We start from the raw sequence: 22,876 nt of genomic DNA, 5'->3' as shown, positions 1-22,876 counted from the left end.
TTATACTCTATAATCTTGATTTTCAGTTGAACTATTTCAAAATCATATGAAAAATATTGTAGAGATAAATGGTAAGTTATCAACAACTCAGTAAACAAAGAACATATACTAGTGTGTAAACATGAACATTTATAGAAATCAGAATGCAGAACAGAACATTTTTCTTTTCAAAGTGCGGAAGCAGAACATGTTATCAAAATATCAAAGTGAAGATTAAAAAATAATTTCATTTAAAAATATCATTTGGCACGGCATAAATGATGATGATCATCATCATATCATAACAGAGGCCATGTATAATCCCCGTGGTAGGGTTGTGCTGCGTGCATCTGTGGATAACCAAGCAAATCATAAATCACTTTTTCACCAAGGTATGCACTCAAACAAAGACCATTATTATAACCTGTGACGCCCCCAAATTCCGTTTGGGATCGGACGGACATTTGAAATGTCGAGACATGCAACACAAGGTTACCTGCCCCTGTTCATGACATATAAGATGCAATATTCCTAACATGCATTTAACATTATGCAATATTTGCAGCGGATAATTAATTTTTTTTTTAGCAATACTATGCACCAAACTGAAAATATCTCAAATACTTAAAACATACTTCATATATAAAAATCCATTGAATAACTAAGATCACAGCACTAGTCCAAAATAGTTATAATCCAAAAGTACTGAAGATGCAATTCCATCGTACAAGTAGTAATTTAACTACTATATTAACATTAACGACGCACGGTCGTTCAGTCGACTGTGTCTAGTTGGTCAGCTCCTGATCATCCTTCAGGTCCTGTAATAAGATCTACCATTCGGGGGGAATGGTAGTTGGGACTACCACAGTGAGATTTGATTACAAATCTCAGCAAGTTAACAAAAAAAGACTTCCACACAGGCTAATGATGCATGGATGACAGTAAAAGTATAAATGCATAATCAAATTCATAAATAATTAAAGTATAACTTAGCGTACAACATAGCATAATTGACTTAACTTAAATTGAAACATGAACTAAACTTGATTTGATATGAATTTGATCTGAAACTTGACTTAGCATGAACTTGCTCTGAAACTTGAATTAACATGAAAAATATACTCCACAGTTGTTGTGGCCCCATGTATTCTACATGTAAATACATACTCCACAGTTGTTGTGGCCCCATGTATTCTACACAAACTTGACTTAACATGAAAAATACATACTCCACAGTTGTTGTGGCCCCATGTATTCTACGTGTAAATACATAATCCACAGTTGTTGTGGCCCCATGTATTCTACGTGTAAATACATACTCCACAGTTGTTGTGGCCCCATGTATTCTACGTGTAAATACATACTCCACAGTTGTTGTGGCCCCATGTATTCTACACAAACTTGACTTAACATGAAAAATACACACTCCACAGTTGTTGTGACCCCATGTATTCTACATGTAAATACATACTCCACAGTTGTTGCGGCCCCATATATTCTATGCATCACAATTGTAGTTAAATACATACTCCACAGTTGTTGTGGCCCCATGTATTATACACAAACTGAATGTACTCAAGATGAAACGTGACTGGAATACAAAATGACTGAAGCCCTGACGTAACATAACGTGACTTGAACATAACTTGAAATACATGACCAACTTGAGATAGAAACATTTCGTAACATGGCATAACATATAACAGACAACATATTTAACATGACATACTTGTAATGTATGGTAATACATGACATAATATATTATGTAACAGATAAAATTTGATGATAGAATAAATTCTGTATAATAGACAATTACGTAATAACTTGGCATGGTATGACATATATAATAACATACATACATACACTGTAGTTCTTTTACTTAGCACACATACACAATAGACTACTAGTAAGTTAAAAGCTAAACTTACCTCAATCTCCACGTTTCTTACAAAACCTTAAGCGCGATCACAAGAAACTGTAATTAGTGATTCTAAAAGTTAGCACTAAATCACTAATAAATTGAAATATGGAAAATACTAACTTAAAGAGTAAAATTTCTATTTTACTCTCTGTATGTAGGAAAATGACCGTTTTACCCATAACTTAAGGATTTTGCATACTAACTCCAAAAGTCATCAAAATTTACATGTCTCATGTAAATTTTATCCTCAATTCAAATATCAATTTAGAAAAATTTAAAACTAATCACAACTATTAAAACTCCATAGGGCTGAAATTCTCATATGCTATTTCTATTGATTTTTGTTTCCAACTTGTTTTGATCAACCTTTTGATCTATGACTTATAAATATGTGATCTTCAAACCAAACCATCACATGGTTTAAAAAGATGTCCTAAAACATATATAAGCTTCTAATTCAAGATCACATGGTTAAAAATTAACCAAAACATAAATTTAGCCAAGAACATCCACACTTTGGCTTAATATCTCTTTACATAAAATTTCATATCTTTGAAACTAACATCAAATATCTTTAAAATAATAATATAACATGTATATAAGATGCTTAGGATCCTCCAATAAAATTATCAAAGTCATTAGAATAGGTTTAGACCACCAAAGAGTTAAACTTTCTCAAAACAGAAACTGTTTTTCCTCTTCCAGTTTCTAAGTTTCTAAATCTAAGAAAATCTTTCATCAAAACCTTTAATCATGCAAAAATCCTCAACCAATAGTTATATATACATGTTAACAATACTCCATAAAAATTTTGGACCAATATCTATCCATTAGCTTGGTCAAAAACTCCAAACTATAACATATTCTCCAGTTTATCTCCCAGAATGACATTTTTATAGTTTACACAATATTTTACTGACCAAATGATCTTCAAATGGGGCAAATAAGATATCCATGTAAACTAGACTAAAAAAGGAACAATTTATATGAATGAGACTTTATGATAAAACACTTACAACAGCTTCGAAATGGGCGTGCAAAAGAACTCCTAAAAGCTGTCCGAGAGAGAGTGTTTGATAATCTTTTATTGGAAGGTGTAATTGAAGATAAGTTCATGGATACTGGCTGGACATACTTATGGACGAGATAAGGGAGGTGATAAGGCTGGAGTTGAGAGTTGAGTGTGGTTTTCTCCTACCCAAAATATCTATAAAAAATTATCTCAAAATATTCTATCCAATAATGTCTACAAAAAATCAGTTCAATATATTTTCCAAATGTGGAGTAGACTTGGAAGAGTAAGGTGGCTAAAATATTTTCATGTGTCCAAATAAAATTTCGCTAACCTAATTTGAACATTACACACTGTGATTTTGAAAAACACTGCGCTTAGTACGTTTACCGAGGTTACTATTCATTCCAAAAATAAACGTAACAAACTTAGTACTGAAAAATCCTAAATATTCAATTAAGCCTAGTGGTGTAGACTATAATGTATTCTGACACTTCTAACTATCTCAAATAATTAAAATCGCATTTCTAGCACCATAGTGAATGATAACACTGACTATGTTGACATGCTAAAACCTATGCGATTAATCAATTCGTGTAAACTTACGGAGTTTTCACGAGATTCCTAAAGTCAATAGAAATTCCACAATTGAATTTCTAGCGGCTGTTACATAACCCATGGTTGGGTCGTATCCACTATTATAATCTGTAGTTGGGCCGTATCCACTATTATCACCCGTGGTTGGGCCGTATGCTACCATTATCACTCTTGGCAGAGTCGTAACTGAACAGAATCAAAACAGAATCAAAAAGTCTCGTCAAAGGTTTTTCAGGAGTCACATCTTATCAAAACAAAATACTGAACAAAATCATATTATCTTCAGAATCAAAACAGATCTAGGGCATTTTTATATAATCATGCACAAATTTTTATATTAACTCATTTTGCATAGTATAGAAATAAAATGTAAAAAATAAGCTCGTCTACACCACTCATAACAAAAATACTTTCTCTTTCATCAGAGTTCATGAGTAATGTCAAACAAATAATTGAAGTTGTTTTCACATTTTTTTTAAAATAAACATGCATATTTTCTAAAATTAATCTCGTTTCATTTTCCTTTTATACAAAGTCTAGCATAAAAACCCCGCTTACCTAGACTTCTTAGTTTTTCAGAATTTCTCCACAATAATTTTGAACAAAAAATCAATCGTCGCCTATAAAAAATCAAGTAGTTTGAGTAAATCTCCAATTGAGCATTTATCTCATATTTACACCTAAAATACTTAAATCGCCTATTCTAATATCTTGAAAACCTAAAACTCCTCTTAACCCTAAAATAGCGTCACTTTCCAAATACTTTGATTTCCATAAAGTTCAACGCCAATTACAAGATAAAAATCATGTTGCTTGAAAAATTAATCTTATAATATTATCCATAAAAACACGTGAACTTGTCGCCACAATTATTAAACCTAAATCACATATTTTAACCAAAATATTACCAGCTCAAAATGATTTACGACCCAATCCAAAAACACACCAGTTGAACTTAGAATACCCATCATTGTAAGATCAACACTGATCCACTAGGAGAAAGAAAATAAGCCCAATTTAAGATCAAATCCACCATGAATAAAAGGCCCACCTCAAACCGATAACATCATACTGATTCATATCTACCAAGAGTTGCATAAGGGCATGGCCGTAAATTACTAATACTAGAATGTAAAATCTAAAAGTGACTCAAAGCAGCACAAAGTGTAGAACTAGAAGTATTCGAGCGGCAACTTACCAACAAAAAATAAAGGCCACCGTGTGAGAGAAATAAATCATGTGACTGCTTGTGGCTCTCCCTGGACTTAAGGACGTGGGGAGGTCACGTGGAGGCTGAGAGGTTTCAGGCATGGGAAAAATTGGAGAGGATCCTGAAATTGCTGGGGGTGGTGCGGCAACTCAAGGCACTTGAGAAATGATTTACGTGCATGGGTCTAAATACATGTAAGGCAGTGGGTTTAAGGAATTTTATCATGAAGGGGACTCTAAAGTTGTAACCCTAGCTTGCTTGAAATTGGACACACTCATGGGCTTGGACTTCATAAACTGGCCGAAATCCTCATGTCCCAAAATAAATCCAACACCCAAAAATATCTTTAGGCCTTGAAAAGAAATTTCTTGGGCCAAGTTCAAATTATTTAGGCCCACTTGATCTATGAAAAATAAAATGACTTTTGTCCAATTATTGAGCCCAAAAACCCACATACTCTGCTACCATAAATTTTTGGGCTCGCAGCCTATTTCAAGAATAACTCGTTAAAATTGAAGTGGGCATTTCATACATATAAATTCAAATAAAAAAAAAAATTGAAAACAACTTGGACCAAAAAAAAAATGCCTTGGATGAAGCCCACATCAAGCAAGAAGGCAGTCAAGAGAGAATGGAGTCTTCAAATCAGGCAAATACCTCAGGCAAAGCTGAAAGTTAAAGGTAGACCTGGGCAATTATGCATTTTTTTTTTTTAACAGATGACTTTTATTCTCCTACCTTTTTCATTTTTCGTGTTTATTAAATTATTAGTCAACCATGGCTTGATAAAAGTTGGAAACCAAGTATTTTGACTACAGAGTAATACTGCTATCGAGGCATGGACATTATTCTCTCCCCAGTGGTAGTATAGTGAGATCACTGAGATGGCTTTTCACCATCATGACATCCAACATCCATCGTAGGTGCTTGATTTTATAATCGTTAAATGAATAGATCGTCTTTGAATGAGAGGAGAGGACAACATGGCTGCACGCAGAGCTACTGCTTTTGACAGTTGCACGCATTTTGGCTGTGGCTTCTCTGCGCATTGCTGCTTACGGGATTCCCTGCATGTGTGTATAGTGATAAAACAATCATTACCTCAACCCTTTTACTGAGTGTCAAGGAGCTCATTCCCCCGCCCGTTTCCAAATTCAAAATCCTAGCCTTTGGCAAATCATTCAGAAACTGATACATGGTATATTGGTTCAATTTTTACATCATAAAACATCAAAAGCGACACATTGCACTTCCTACTAGCAGAAACTGATAAATAGTATATTTGTCTGATTTTGCAAGTTGGATGGAAATATGCCAACATGGGTGACATTGAGAATCTTGAGAATTGGATTTTAACAAAGGGTACTGCAAATTGCAAATTTTTAGTAGCTTGAGACATTCTATGGTTGAAGGGTGGAAACTATAGTTTTTTATCCATTAAAATCCCACAACAGAACTGAAATTATTAAGAGTGGATTTGGATTATAACAGGAGAATTATAAAAGAAATTATAACAGATGATAAAAGAAAGTTACTGTCCGGATATCTCTTCTGTGGATGTATTATTGTTTGCTTTAAATTTACTTAAATGATTAAGAGAGAGATACACCTTAAAATAACATTTTACGAATTTAATGATGTCTAGAGAAATTTACTATTGATGTCTCTCCACTCTAGGCTCCTCTAGGAAATCCAAATCCACTTGTAAAAGAATTTAGGTTGAATCGAGCGTTGGGACTGGACACTGAGACAACCTTGAGTGAGTGGATGATGATGTTTCTCTGGATAGATGGAGAGGCAAATGAATCATGAAACAAATATGAGCTGTCAAGGGCATAGAGGAGGTAGGATCCGTACATCTTAATCAGAGAAGAATCAATAGAAAATTTAACGATGAGCTGTCAAGGGCACAAAGGAGGTTTTCTTTTGTTAACAATCTTTTTCTTTTCTAGAAAATAAATTGTATATTCAGTCGAGAAATGTTTTAGTCACGAAAACATTCATTAAAAATAAATTTACAAATTAATATAGTTTAATGTTATATGTTAGATTATAAAATTACATTTATTGTAAAGTAAATTTAAGTTCTAATATATTATGTGAAGTCATATCAATTTAAGAATTTATTTTTATAAAATTTTTTTATAGTTGTAATATTTATTTATTCAATCTATTTGAGATTACTTATTATTTGTGAGAGAATTTATTGCTGTTTATAATTATGTCAAAAGTAATATTAACTTACCGTACTTTTCTTGAATTGTTATGATTTAAAGTGAATTCAATTATAGCATTAACTATTATTTTAAAACGTCAAACCACCTATGAATTGAGGTTTTCTTTAATCATTACGATGAAGTGGTTACGTTAGTAGCATGGCTAGATACTGAGTATGGATCAAATAGAATTTTTGAGTTAAAATGATGAATACTTCCCAATGATTATATATGTTTTTAAAAGGTTTTTACATTATCAAAAAAAATTATAAAAAAATAAACTCACAAACTGATATAATTTCGTATAATCTGTTAAATTTAATGTGATGTACCAAATCGAAGTAGCTTGAATTTATTTTTACACCATATATTCTTTAAAACAAATAAATAAAGAAAAATGATATTTACAGTCGTGATTGTACAAATGGCGTGCAGTCGCTTTGAAAAAAATAAATTAATATGAGACTTACATAAAAAAAAACTAACTTTTTAATCGTGGATCCTACTCTTTTTCAAAGCGATTACACGGTATTTATAATTTCATGACTGTAGGTAATATTACTCATAAATAAATAAATAGGGTCCTACAGGTGTGGAACAATTTAAAGCAGCCATAACCACTAATTGGTTGGTCCCCCCAGAAGTCAGGGGAATCACTTTCAGCAGGCCATGCCACTTTCTAAAAGGCTAAAAGCAGAGAGATGCATCCAAAGGAGGGTGGGTTCATCCAAGCTGTTAAATTAAAAGAGAAACGTGAGTTCTGTATTTCCCTCGATCTGTCTGAGCTCTTTCCAAGTTTTATTCATAGTCAATGCCAGTCGTACGTGTTTAAAAAACACAGAAAAGATGGGGAAGGAGATCATGAGAACAGAAGGTCGAAATCTCCAAAGTTTTCCCTTTTTTCCTTTTCTCTCAATTTCCCATCAAATAAATAGATTCTTCGAAGAAAGTTAAAAGCCAAAACGACAAAAATTGTATAAAGAATAGTGTCATCCTTGTATGGTTCAAACATATTCCAACGCAGCTCGTGACATGTTCCGCTCAACTTTTACTAGGTCATTGATACACCACTCTCATAGGAAAATAAAGAAAAAAAAAACATATCCATCTTTTATAAAAACATTATATTTTTATCTTATTCTTTTTTTATATTAAAATTAAAATAAAGATGGCATGTAGCTTACCCCAGATAAGCCTCCACCTATGTTTTTTTTTTCTTTAAATATATTTTTGTCGCTTGTATAAACAGTATACATTAACTTGTTATATAATAAAGAGTAATATTATATATAATTTCAGGATATATAGATTCTACGCATTCATTTAAAAAAGAAATTGTGATTCTTTGTTAAAAACATGATTTTTTTTAATGTGGATCTCAAACTTATCTATTTTTATAAAAAATAAATATATAAAATTTACATAATTTATAACTGTATATATTATTTTGATCTTTATAAAAAAATAAAAAACAAAACCGGTGTCTATTGTCGTGTTGTATCCCCTCTTCTCCCTCTATCATTAGGGGTGATTTTTCTCTTCTAATGGGCGTTTGAGGGAAAAAGAAGACAACCACATAATTGGGAAAGAGAAAGGAGTAGATGAGGAGGTAGAGCTACTACAATTCTCTACGTCTTTTTATTTTTTAAAAATCAATTCTCTACGTCTTGAATGTAGACTTCATGCATCAAACAAATTAATAATTTATTTGAGAAGTAAAAGATTATTTTAAAATATGAATGAGGCAATACCCTTAATTATTTTATTTATATTATTTAAATAAATATCAATTTTTTTATTAATATTAACTACAAAATTAATTAATAAAATAATACTATTTAAAGACTTTTACACCACACATAATTTATAATATATAATTTAACTTTTATAAATAATATACCATATAGAGAGTAATCAGTGAATAAGATGCGAAGAGAAAGCCAACATTGAATTTGCTACCTATTCAACACGTGATGCCTCATTAAAACATGTGGGACCCGTGTTTTGTTTACGAGGTCATTACAAGTTTTGAATTAAATAATTTAAATAAAATTTTTATATCTTGTTAAATGAAATATTTATAATATTTATATCATACGTCACCTTCATCTCTTATTCTAGCATGCGGAGGAACACAGCTTGAATGAATGATCACTTCCCTCACCGGTGGCCCCATGAGTTTGTATACGGAATCCGAAAGAAATTTCAGGTCATTGCCGGAAATTGATTCCAGAGGAAAGAAAGATTGATTGATTGATTGTTTGTTTTTCGGTAATAATTTAAATAGATTAATATTAATATAATTTTAAAATTTGTAAATTTATGTAAAAATATTTTTTATTAATAGAGTTATTTTTTTACAGAGTAGTTTTAATATAAGTATAAAATGTATAAATATTACATAATTTTTTAAAATTAAAAATAAAATTTATTGTTAAAAATTTAATTTTTTATTTAAATTTTATATTTATTTATTTATTTTTAAAAAAATTACACCATACTTGTGCAATTTTTAAGAATTATGTCTTAAAATCGCACACCTAACAAAAAGGACAGTGGTGTTACTATCCATTTACTATTGTATATTTAAAATTTTTTATTTTTTTATAATTTTCTTTTTAGTATTATTTTAACATTCTTAATTATTAAGAAAAAAATTATATAATTTTATTAATAGTTACTTTCTTAACTATTAAATAAAATAAAAATTAAAAATAATGAATATAAAAAAATAATAAATAGATAATAAGAAAATATTAACCCTATCATTACCATTTATTTTTTATTTGTGCTATATTATTTTTTGCAAACAAAGATTTGTCGATTATATATAAAGAATAATGTTAATACATTATATTCTCATCTTATTTTCATTATATTAAATAAGATGTGACACATTCATTTATATCTAAAAATGAATGATTACTTACTTCCCCAATGGCCCCATCAGTTGGTACACTGAATTCGAAAGAAATTCCAGATCATTACAGCAAATTGATCAAATCCACAGGGAAGAAAGATTGATTGATTGATTGATTTTTTGTTGTTAATAATTTAAACATATTAATATTAGATATAATTTTAAAATTTGTAAATTTATGTAAAAATATTTTTTATTAATAGAGTTATTTTTTTACATAGTAATTTTAATACAATTATAAAATGTATAAATATTACATAATTTTTTTGACAAAAAATTAATTTTATTATTAAAAAATTAATTTTTTATTTAAATTCTATATTTATTTATTTATTTAAAAAAATTATACCATACTTGTGTAATTTTTAAGAATTATGTCTTAAAATTGCACACCTAACAAAAAGGATAGTGATGTGGTTACTATCCATTTACTACTTACAATGTATTTAAAATTTTTTATTTTTTTATTATTTTCTTTTAAGTATTATTTTAACATCCTTAATCATTAAGAAAAAAATAAAAAAAAATTATATAATTTTATTAATAGTCAATTCCTTAACTATTAAATAAAATAAAATTTTTAGAAAATAATGAATACACAAAAAAGAAAGAAAAAAGCTAATAAGAAGATAGTAACCCTATCATAGCCATTTATTTTTTATTCGTGCTGTATTATTTTTTGCAAATAAAGATCTATCAATTATGTATATAGAGTAATGTTATACATTATATTCTCATTCTATTTTCATCATACTAAGTAAGATGTGACACATTCATTTATATCTGAAAATGGATGATTACTTTCCTCCCCGGTGGTCCCATCAGTTGGTACAAGAAATCCGAAAAAAATTCCATATCATTGTGGGAAATTGATCTAATCCAAAGGGAAGAAAGACTGATTGACTGATTGTTTGTTTCTAAGTAATAATTTAAATAGATTAATATTAGATATAATTTTAAAATTTGTAAATTTGTGTAAAAATATTTTTTATTAATGGAGTTATTTTTTTACAGAGTAATTTTAATACAATTATAAAATGTATAAATATTACATAATTTTTTTGTAAAAAAAGAATAAAAATTATTATTAAAAAATTAAATTTTTATTTAAATTCTATATTTATTTATTTATTTTAAAAAAATTATACCATAGTTGTGTAATTTTTAAGAATTATGTCTTAAAATTGCACACTTAACAAAAAGGTAATTGATAGGATTACTATCCATTTATTACTTACAATGTATTTAAAATTTTTTATTTTTTTATAATTTTCTTTTAAGTATTATTTTAACATTCTTAATCATTAAGAAAAAAATTAAAAAAATTATATAAATTTATTAATAATAGTCACTTCCTTAACTATTAAATAAAATAAAAATTTTTAAAAAATAAATTCAAAATAATAATAAATAGATAATAAGAAGATAATAACCCTATCATTACCATTTATTTTTTATTCATGTTGTATTATTTTTTGCAAACAAAGATACGTCGATTATATATATAGAATAATATTATATATCACATTCTCATCTTATTTTTATCATACTAAGTAAGATGTGGCACATTTATTATTATTAAATAATAAAAAAAATATGTAATAAATGATTATTTAATAGTGATAAATATGTCACATTATATTTAATATGATGAAAGTATAATTATAATATAAAATAAAAGTAGAATAATAGTATATTGTATAGAATTTTCTATATATATATATATATATATATGTGAGTAATGTTATAAATTATACTATTATCTTATTTATATTTTATTATATATAATATGATGTATTTATCATAATTTAATGATAAAAATATATATAAAAATAATAATAAATATGATGCATATTATTAAATAATATATAAGTGAGATAATAAGATAATGAATGGGGATGCAAGGCTGAGAGATGGCACCAATCAATCCCACTGCCAACAATACGACACATGACAAGTCATAGTTTTTTTTTTTTTTCTTTCCTTTGTTTTTTGTTTTTGCTCAGACAAGTCAAAGCTACTCATTGTTGTCTTGTAAGTAATCAATCAATAAACGCGACCTCGTGCAAATAAATGTGGCCAATCATTTATTATTATTATTATTTGTATTTTTTTTTTTTTTAAAAAAGGTAAGGTTACGAGTTTAAGGATACGTTTAGTTACACAGATGAAATAAGATGAGATGAAATATTTTAAATAGTAATAAATAAAATATTATTATAATATAATTTTATAATATTAATTTTGTATTGAAATTTAAAAAAGTAAATTTATTTATTATATTTTATATGAAAAATTAAAAAAGTTGTAATTATAATTGAGATGAAATAAGATGAATTTTTTAATTTTGTGTAATCAATTTGGGCCTAAGTTTTACTTTTATTTCTTCTACGTTTAATTATATTTGGAGAAATATTTTAATTATAAAGTTATTATATAAAAATAATTTTATAAATTAATGTAAGTTGACGTAATTAGTTAGATTATAAAGATATTATAAAATACATCAACTTATTTTAATTTATAAAATTATTTTATAAACGTAGCATACCGTCGTTCTGTTGTCCAGTTCCTTTGCCAGTGAAAAACAATGGCAATAACAAAGAAAAAAAACACGTAGTGTCTCGTTGTATCGTTATAATTTCATTCGGCTGACGCATGCAATGATGCCAGTTGCAACAGCCAAGATGGTCCTTTTCCTCGTGTTCTTAAGCTGCAGAATCTGACGTTCTTGACTCTTTTAAGTACTTGCTAGCTCCGGATTCCCTTAAACCAAGCTGTGACGAGGATTCAGCAAGCATATAGTATGTTTTTCAAAGCTGATTTCTATGAATATTAATTCCTTACATATGTAGAAGGAAAATCTTGTTTGCTTGGTCCTGAAGAACACATGACAGTCTTGAAATCTTTTTTTTTTTGGTTTTATTTGCAGATTGGTGAATCGGTTTAGAGAAGAAAGGAGGATTTTTATTTTTATTTTATTTTTTTACCGATACAAGAACTGAGTTTGAGGTAGTGCTGGCATTTCGGGCCGAAGTATCGTTATTTTGGCTCGATCAAGAATGGCAGAACCTTGTACAGAGAGGCTGCTGAAGAAGAATTACTACGAGAATTGTCCTGGATGCAAAGTGGATCAATATAAAGAGTTACACCGAGGTTTTCCCATTCGAGAGCTTGTTTCTACATGGGTTGTTGTGCTTTGTACTGGTAACCATTCTCACCCAAATAATCTGTGCCTATTCATGTGCTTTTCTCAGTGGAGTTTACTTTAGGAGCATGTTTCTCTTCTTTTGTTAAGAACAAGAAAATTATCCTAAAAGGATGTCATTTTAAGGGAAAAAAGTTTGCTGGAAACTCCCTTACTGAGATGTTGTTTGCAAGCGTGCATGCTACTGTCATTTGTGGTTGAAACTGTACCCTTTAATGTGATCCCTACTAAAATCTTCATGTTCTTTCCAGCGCTGCCAATATCATCTCTCTTTCCGTTCCTTTATTTCATGGTGAGTCCATCCGCTTAACAGGGTATTTGCGCCTTACAAAATGCCGAGTAAAAATTTGGACAAAATTGCATGTTCATATGGGAGTTGTAGAATTTATGAATCAGAACCTTTTGAACTCTAATCATTAGGAACATTCAAGAATTTAAGCTCTGCTGATTTTCTATTTGCAGATTAGGGATTTTCATATCGCAAAAAGAGAGGAAGACATTGGCTATTACGCCGGTTATGTGGGTGAGAATATTTGCACAATTTATTCTATATTGGCGATACCTTTTTCGTAATCTTGAAGAAGTAATCCTAATAAGCCACTCCATAATCTTGAAGGGTCTTCCTTTATGCTTGGCAGAGTTTTGACATCTGTCTTTTGGGGAATTGTGGCTGATCGCTATGGTCGAAAACCCGTTATAATTATGGGGACTATCACAGTGTTAGTACCCACCATTTGCCAATTCATGTATATGCATTTGAGTTTGAATATTTTCTCAAATGCCTCTAGTACTCATCTATGATTTCTTTCTTCTTTTTTTTTTTTAATTCTTGAAACAGGGTTATTTTTAACACACTGTTTGGCCTTAGCGTCAATTTTTGGATGGCTGTTACAACAAGGTTTCTTCTTGGAAGTTTGAATGGTTTGCTTGGACCAATAAAGGTACGGTGCATGATTTCCTGAGCACTGCAATACTGGAAATATTTCCATTCTGTTCTTGGATTGCAAATCATTTTGCTTTTCGTTTTTGGACTGCTTCCTTCTTTTTGCTTGGTCTTGTTTTCCTACCGCATATACATACATTAACTTCCTCCACTACCAGGCATATGCAGGTGAAGTTTTCCGCGAAGAATACCAAGCTTTAGGGATGTCAGCAGTGAGTCTCGTTGACCCATTTATAATCTGTTGAGTTCTTTGAAGTGTAGTAGATTATCAACCCTGAGATTATGATTAATTTCAGATTAGTACAGCATGGGGCATGGGGTTGATTATTGGCCCTGCTGTGGGAGGATTTCTCGCACAGGTACTTCTATTTCTTGGTCTCTTGTGGTGAAAACGTATCTTGAAAATGCAACAGTTTTTTCACATGAACTGGAGGAAATGTTCTAATGCAGGAGGTATGAAATAAGGAAACAGCCCAGTTAAAAGGATAGAAATTGAATATCTAGGGAATTGTTTGAGAAAAGGAGCAAGAGAAAGGAAGTTTGAGATAGTTTTTGTGTGTAGGATCGTGCTTCTTTCACACACCATCGCTTATTTATGTTAAAAACATATAGCTAATACAGTACATAATTGCTCTTGTTGGAATCTCCTAGAAGAGAAAAAATATAGAAAAACACAATAACAACAATATCATTAACTCGAACTCTAAGAACCCTCAAGCTGGGCATAGTGATAAAAAAATGCTCAGTTTGGATACAAAGACTACTGAAGGAAGAATGAGCCAATTGTTTACGACAATATCACCCAATTGGTCCATATGCTGGAAATAAGGAGTGACTCTCTGCTTTTGCATTAGGAGATCCCAAATAAAATGGCAATCAACCTCAATCTGTTTAGTACCTCATGAAATACTAGTGGATTGATTATCACAATTCAGATTGAGTAATTCTCTATTTATACTTCTTTTTTTAACTGCAGAATTCTCTATTTATACTTGTTACTGATTCCTCTATTGTTTTTGTTGCACAAATTTGTTATTCAGCCAGCAGAAAAATATCCAAATATATTTTCCAAGGAATCTTTATTTGGGAGGTAAAGTGTTTCTTTTGAGGAACATTTAGGTAACATGGAGAGGAACTGTCTTATTTCCACTACTGGCTGATGTTTATACTTTCATTAACATTCTTAAACTTATAATGCAGATTCCCATACTTCTTGCCCTGCCTTTGCATATCACTTTTTGCATTGGCAGTATCCGTTGCTACTTGCTGGCTTCCGGTAATTTCAATGTTTTCAATGCTATGTAGTTATATAATATCTAATTATTTTTCTACTTTTTTTCACAAATTATCACAGATAGACGTTTCTAATAGCCTCAAATTCTCTAGCTTATTACGATTCAACTAAAACTTTTTGTTGAAGTTTGGAAGTCTTTATGTTTTAAATTAAAATGTTGTTAGAATCAGTACTTTGTTTTGGTTTTATTATCTTTGGATTCTGTAATGAACTTTCACTGAAAATTGTTCACGACCTAAAGTTGCTATTTGGAAAAAATATTGTTGTTTTTGGGTGGAAAAGCAGTGATTGCTCAAGAAGGTTTCTTGTTTAGCTATCACTGTGAATTGCGCAGGTCGAAAACTAACTTATATAATTGCACTTGCTTGAGAATTACTTTCATGGACTATTATTGTCTAGTTAGCACATATTTGTCTAAAAATACCTGGATTTTACAGGAAACACTGCACATGCATGGTGGAAAGACATTACCTGATGACTTGGATGAGGGTTTAGAAACCGGGTCCTGCAATTCTAACATAAATGAAAAAACAGAACAAATTGAAGGAACAGGACCAACTGCAAAGGAAAACCTCATAAAGAATTGGCCTCTGATGTCAGCTATCATCGTTTATTGTATTTTCTCACTTCATGATATGGCTTATACGGAGGTATGAAAATGTTTTAAATAATTTCTTTATATCTTGTTGTAGACTTAATGAATATTATTTGGTTGGTCGCTACTCTTGCATATTAGTTTCCATGGATATTTTCTGGTTGATCTATGTTCTCACGAAAGTGAAGTATCTGGTTTAAGATGTGTAGTTGGCCTGTGTGTCCATTACTGGACACATACAAAGTTTACTGTTCATTTTCCTCTTGATTTCTCTGTAAAATTTGAATAACTGTAGCACACAGGCAACAAATACGGTGTATCTTAAAAAAAAAATCCCACAAATTCTATTTATGTTTAGAAGCTCCACTCGCCAAAGGTAGAGCTATCCTTCTCCTGCTGGATACATCTTGTTAGACGTAATGGTTAGATCAAGGGACATCCTGACATGCATATGATGTTTCTGTGTGATGGTATATTATTATATTTTGCTGAATGAAAGGTTTCCTAGCAAGAGATAGATAGACCACCATGTAGTTTTCAGATACCAACAAATAATACTCTTTTTAAGGCTGATGTGAAGGAGTCATTTCATAATTGATTATGTTTATTCTTTTTGTATATTTGAAAAAGTAATGAAGGGAAGACTAGAAGTTGTAGGGGAATCACAGTTTTTATCTTTTAGTGTTCGTCTCAACTCCAAATTCATGTAAGAAGATGATAAACAATCCATTCAGTCCTTCACACTCAAAGCCAAGAAAAAAAATGTCCCTCGTACTAAAAAAAAGGTCCTAAGTCCTATTATGTCATAGTTCAAGCTGGGTGTCTAAACAGATAACCCAAGTACAGCGGTCCTTCTTCGAATGTAGGCCTAGATATGCTGAAAAGAGGATGGGCCAAGTTCAGACGAGCAGAGTTCGCTTGAGATTCCATCGATATTTTCAGCCCCTCTACCCAACCCTTCGATGGAAGTGAAAATACCATTGTGATTCCAATCAGATGATGGCTGATTGGGTGAAAACTTCTGATCCAGAGTCCTCCAGAATTTTTGTGACTCTTGATGAGCATTCCGGGGTTACATTGAATGACAAGCTCTCTGTCTCCCATAGTTTGTTTACTACTTCCACCCGGGGTCTTCTTCTTCTTGGCTTCCCTCCCTTCATCTTGTCTAGATGCCCGTTATTCGTGTAGTCCTCAATGAAGAAATTCAAAGTCTAATTCAACTTCTATAAGCAAAGAAACCGATGTTTTATAACTTTTTTTCAATTCTTTCTTGCCTTTCGTGTCTCTGAATTTCTAAGTTGGTGACATTACTAAACCAACATCTCTTGTAGATATTCTCCTTATGGGCCGTCAGCCCCCGAAGTCTTGGGGGTTTGAGCTACTCAACCAAGGATGTCGGCGAAGTTCTTTCAATTTCAGGTATTTATTTTATACTTATGCCTCCATTCATATTAATTATTAATCAATTCATATTTTTGTCCAAAAAAGCTTTTTAACACATTCTTGAATCAAATGTGAAGGGGCAGGTCGATACCATCTGTTAGATTTTTTTTCTTTTTTTAAAAAGAAGAACTTGTTTAAATAAGTATCTCATGATTGTTCTATCTCAACTTCTAGGAAACGCACTTCTTTAATGGACATTGAACGAGTTGTGTCTGTTTCTACCAATATGAATCTCTAGACGAGAAATTTCAAGGATTGCATCATCCACTCAATCTGAAGATATATTTTCCTTTCAACCTCTTAATAGAAAATTAAGTATGATGTTTTAATGTACAGTCCATATATGGTTTCACAAAAATTCAAGAGTGGAAGGATAATACACTTGTGCAGTTAAATTGCCCCCTTCAATTATATGGAATTTAGCCATTACTTTTGCACTTCAGCTTTGTCATTAGTTTGTAATGCATCCCTATAATCATATTTAAAGAGAAGTTATATGCATCTGCAGCTTCATTGCTAAACATAGTGGGTGTTTCCATAAACATAGATACTTTGTGCTGAAACATCCATCACTCAATACAATTGTTGGATTATTGTTGATCCCATAAATGAATTTGTAGGTTTTGGCCTTCTCGTTTTTCAATTTTCTTTATATCCATTGGTGGAGAGATTTATTGGGCCCACAATGATAATGCGCATTGCAGGTGTAAGTTTTCAAATCTCTGTACTTGATCTGTACCTCACTTCTGTATAATCATGTCTTTCCTCACGATTTTGGGCTTATAAATCCCATATGCAGGTTTTATCCATTCCTTTGTTAGCAAGCTACCCGTTCATGACCTTCTTATCTGGGTTCAGTCTCACCATCTTGCTAAATTGTGCTTCTCTTTTCAAGAATGTCTTCTCTGTAAGTCCATATACGTCTTAAAGAACTCATTTTAATTTAAAAATTCACCACCGCAATATCAAGCTTCATCAGTAGGCTGATCGGAAGATGCCGAGATACATTTTGATTATCTGAAAATGAGAATCCACTTGTATTAGAAGGTCTCTCTAGGACTAATTAGGTGTGATGCAAGTCATTCAGATAGAATTTTGACGAAAATAAATTGAAACTCAATATATGAAAATTAGATTTTGTTGCTTGTACTAGAAGGTATAGCTCAGATATTCACAGATTAATGTACTAAATCAAATATGCATTTGTAATATCCTTACATTAAATCAACACATTATCTTATTGTTCACAGTTTGTTTCTTCTTATCACTATCACTTTGAAGATGGACAATAAAAATCGAACATTGTCACTTCTCTAGTGTTTTGTTGGCTGGTTTCAAGAAAGTATCATACTTTTGAAAATAGGTATTAAACTCTTGATATATTGGTCATATTGGTATTTCTTTGTGTAGCAAGCCAAGTGGCCAAGTGAAGGGATAATGTTTGTGGGTCATGTGCTAATTGTTTAATGCATAAGTGTCAAAACCTATGTGAGTCACAAGTTAGGTTTTGGAGTTAGATGTATGCAAAAGGAAGAAGAGATAATTTTTTAGCAGGAGTTTTTGTTAGTATTTTAGATGCTATGCTATATTTATGAGCGCAATAGCAATAACGTTGCCCAGAATGGAAAAATGAAAGTAGAAGGTAGGGTAATATTTTCTTAGCTGATGAGATAAAATATTTCCATATTACTAATACTCATAGCCAAATTTCTAGATTATGTGTTTTTGAAGTTTCTAATTTTTCTTCATAAGCAGGTGTCCATCATAACAACTTTGTTCATTCTGCAAAATAGAGCTGTGGTATTCCTCTTTCCTCATTTTGCATAATGTAATTCCTCATTTTGAAGTGGTAGTAAACACAATATTTTTATGTCAACTCAATAGGAGCAACACCAAAGAGGAGCTGCTAATGGTATTTCTATGACCGCAATGTCTCTATTCAAAGCAATTGCTCCAGCTGGAGGTGGTGCAATGTGAGTGTCCTCTAAATTTCTTTGGCGTTTATTTCATATTGTTGGTGATGCAGAATTGTAAAAAAATGTTTGTAATGTGGTCATGAAATGGAGATCAAGATTGCCAATCGTAGTTTTGTGGGTGAACCGTGAAGTAGCCAACGTTGGTTTTGGCTGAAATTGATGCCATCCCTAATGCTCTTGATATAATTATGCTAGGAACAAATGTTTTGCTAGCCATTGAAATACAGCCGTGATCCATTTCTTTGGAAATATTTGTATATGGTTAAGAAGCATGGAGTCTACAGTCAGGATTAATTTACGTGTATGATATGCGTTACATTGTTTTGTACATTGCCATATTTATATTTGAGAAAAGTAGACCTTTGCATCCATGGTAGTCTGGGGGTGCAAAGTGTATTTATCCTTTTATATTTTTGCTACATTTTCTCTTATGGGGAACTCTAGAGTCTAGACCTCTGACTTTTGCATTTCCTTTGACTGTGTAGATTTTCTTGGACACAAAAGCGTCAAGATGCTGTTTTCCTCCCAGGTATGTTGCTGCACTCATCTAAAACCATATTTACTGAGATGATTTTCATTAATTGGCATCAACTTATTTCATCGGCATTCAAGACAACGCTCGGTAGTGTGTTATTTCAATCTTTAAACAGTTCTACATCCCTCATATATATGGAGTGAAAAATGCATGTGATTATTTCACCAGCACAATGAACAATAATAGTTCATCTAAGCTGAAAATGTGTGAGCTGACCTTTGCAAATGGTGTTGAAATATAGGTGACCAGATGGTTTTCTTCGCTTTGAATGTGGTTGAGGCGATTGGGGTGCTGATGACATTCAAACCATTTCTTGCTCAGAAGTAAATGCCATGCCATGGTTAGAGAGAGAGAGAGAGAGAGAGAGAGAGAGAGTTGAATGTAAATCTCAAGAATAGTTGAATAAAATTCTTGGGATGATTAATGATTCTTTCTTGTGTTGGTAGATCAGTGCGTGCATTGTATTTGAGACTGGGACTAATTGGTCAGCAGCAATATATTACAAGGAAAGAAAGCAATCTATAACCATTTCATGCTTTAAGTACTGGAAATACTCCAAAGAATATTTTTCCTAAATGCATCATTGTTGTTAAATCTGGGGCTGTCTGTATTCACACATATTCCATTTCCCACCTCAACTTGAGTGGTGTTGACGCCACGCCAGCATGTCAGTCAATAATTTGGTGGAAAGCATAACAGGAATCCCGGCCTTAAATTAGGCATAAACTTGTATCTCTGCATATGATCAAATTGAAAACATGTCAAAATAAAATAAAATAACTGAGATTTGTTTCTAAATTCTCCTCACTAATACCTTCTTTTTTATATCTATTTTGGGGCCCGCGTACGGGAATTTTTATTTGAATTCTCTCTTGGCTGTTTCATCCTGGGTATGCTTTCTTTATGTCATACTCTGATATTCTTTGTATGTTCTTCACTGATATTCTTTGTATGTTCTTGTCAATAATCCAAGTGCAACTTGGCCCTGGTGCCACGTAGTAACATTTTACTCAAAAAAGGAAAAAAAAAAAAAAAAAACAGCGAAAGAAGTACAAATTCATAATCTGCATTATTTAGTTTAGTTGATAACTTTGTCCCTTGATTAAAGTTTAGAACCATGTATCATTAGGGAGATATGTAGGGCTGAGAATTAGACGGTTCGGACCAGATAAACCGACCGGACTAGTCCTGTTTGGACCAGACCAAATTGGAACCGGTCCGGTCCGGTCCAATTTTTAAGAGACCGAAAGGGTTCAGTCCGGTCCCAGTCTGGGGGTTTTTCACCCCGGACTGGACCAGACTGGACCGAATAGAAAATTAAAAAAATATTTATATTTATATATATTATTTATATAATAGTTGTATATAATTAATTATATAATTATATATGGTATAAAAAATATTAATAGTCTAATATAAACTATAGTTATACTAAATTACTATAACTAATACTTCAACAATAGCCATAGTGACTTATACTAATAGTCTACTATTAATACTAATATACTATTATATAATTTATATAGTTATACTAATCACTATAATTAATACTGTGTATAGCTATATAGTATATTTATCACTTTAATTAATATAATTTAATTATCACCATAACTAATATTACTAATATATATCTATATTAATGGTCTAATACTATTATAATTTATATAGTTATACTAATCATAATAAGTTAATAGCTAAATCACTAGAAATATAATTATATATATATTCAGTATGAATGTATTATTATATTATTTAATATATAACTATAATATATAGTACTAGTATATATTAATATATTATAAGAGTTATAGTATAAATATAATATATAAATTATAATATACTAAATCACCATAACAGTATAACTAATACTAATATATAGTTATACTAATAGTCTACTATTATATAGTTATACAAATCACTATAATTAAAACTAATATATAGCTATACAATATACTTATATAGTTGTACTAATACTATTAGTCTATTATATAGTCTAAGACTCAATTCTAATATAGGTTATATAGTTATAACTAATACTAATATTTATATTAATACTAATAATGTAGAATATAGTTATACTAACTAACTGATTCAACATAATTAATATTACTAATATAATATAGCCAAATTGAATTACTAATAGTTTAATACTAATACAATTATATAATTATACTAATCATAAATTCATAATAACTAAATCATTATAAGTCTATAATTATATATATTTAATATCAATGTATTACTATAGTCTTTAATGTATAACTATTAACTATAATATATAGTACTAGTATAACTGATCAAAAAAAATATATATAGTACTAGTATATATATTAATGTATTAACAAATTATAAAAGTTATAGTATAAATTATAATATATCATATATTTGTAAATTTATAATAGTATTAGTATAATTAGCTTAATATGTAATATTTTAGTATTAAATCACTATAACTACATAGAGTATTAGTAATAAGAGTATTACTATTATTTAATATAGTATTACATATAGTATTACTATCATTACATATAGTTATTAGTTATAGTATTAGTACTAGTATAGTTATTAGTACTAATAGACTAATAGTATTAGTTATTAGTATTACATATAGTTACATATATAGTTATCACTATTACTATTATTACATATAGTTATTAGTTATAGTATTATTACTAATAGACTAATAGTATTAGCGTATTACTAATATATATATAATAGTATACTATATGTATATATATTGAATATATCACAATATAATTACATAAGTATTAAACAAAATGTCATTAGATTAAAAAAAAAGAGTCAACCATGGACCGAATGGATCGACCGGACCGAACCAGACTGAACCGGTCGTGAGGGAGTTCGGTCCGGTCCAGGGTGGGAAAACCCTGGACCGAATAAATCCGGTCCAGTCCACAAAACCTCCCCGGACCGAACCGAACTCACCCCTAGAGATATGGGGAGACCCATCTTAACCTATTGATCAGAAAGTGAGAATTCTAACATGGAGAACTTAGTAAATGG

The 22,876-nt window shown here is 30.6% G+C and overlaps 1 protein-coding gene and 1 long non-coding RNA gene across 2 annotated transcripts; one reads left to right on the top strand and one right to left on the bottom strand.

The window, feature by feature from the left end:
- The first annotated feature begins 12,439 nt into the window (after positions 1 to 12,439).
- LOC122291671 (protein ZINC INDUCED FACILITATOR-LIKE 1-like) lies at positions 12,440 to 20,393 on the top strand. The gene is made up of 18 exons (XM_043099518.1): positions 12,440 to 12,662; positions 12,791 to 13,065; positions 13,318 to 13,358; positions 13,529 to 13,589; positions 13,683 to 13,785; positions 13,905 to 14,007; positions 14,168 to 14,221; positions 14,306 to 14,368; positions 15,050 to 15,099; positions 15,210 to 15,285; positions 15,741 to 15,953; positions 17,230 to 17,317; positions 17,962 to 18,047; positions 18,141 to 18,248; positions 19,097 to 19,141; positions 19,226 to 19,314; positions 19,803 to 19,846; positions 20,094 to 20,393. Exons 2-18 carry the CDS (start codon positions 12,921 to 12,923, stop codon positions 20,177 to 20,179), a joined length of 1,455 nt encoding a protein of 484 aa, XP_042955452.1. The 5' UTR covers positions 12,440 to 12,662; positions 12,791 to 12,920; the 3' UTR covers positions 20,180 to 20,393.
- LOC122291672 lies at positions 20,228 to 21,164 on the bottom strand. The gene is made up of 2 exons (XR_006236728.1): positions 20,667 to 21,164; positions 20,228 to 20,587 (listed from the first exon to the last, which is right to left on the bottom strand). It is a non-coding gene; the product is annotated as an uncharacterized LOC122291672 (long non-coding RNA).
- Between the last annotated feature and the right edge of the window lie 1,712 nt (positions 21,165 to 22,876).

This window comes from Carya illinoinensis, chromosome 13 (assembly GCF_018687715.1).
Source record: "Carya illinoinensis cultivar Pawnee chromosome 13, C.illinoinensisPawnee_v1, whole genome shotgun sequence".
Taxonomy (NCBI): domain Eukaryota; kingdom Viridiplantae; phylum Streptophyta; class Magnoliopsida; order Fagales; family Juglandaceae; genus Carya; species Carya illinoinensis.
This window is presented reverse-complemented; position numbering and strand designations above follow the sequence as displayed.

Excerpts from the sequence above, each read along its gene's own strand:
- LOC122291671 (XM_043099518.1), top strand. The coding sequence starts at position 12,921 with ATGGCAGAACCTTGTACAGAGAGGCTGCTGAAGAAGAATTACTACGAG. Across the intron at positions 13,066-13,317 it reads GGTTGTTGTGCTTTGTACTG|CGCTGCCAATATCATCTCTC; the intron begins GTAACCATTCTC and ends TGTTCTTTCCAG. Across the intron at positions 17,318-17,961 it reads CGAAGTTCTTTCAATTTCAG|GTTTTGGCCTTCTCGTTTTT; the intron begins GTATTTATTTTA and ends ATGAATTTGTAG.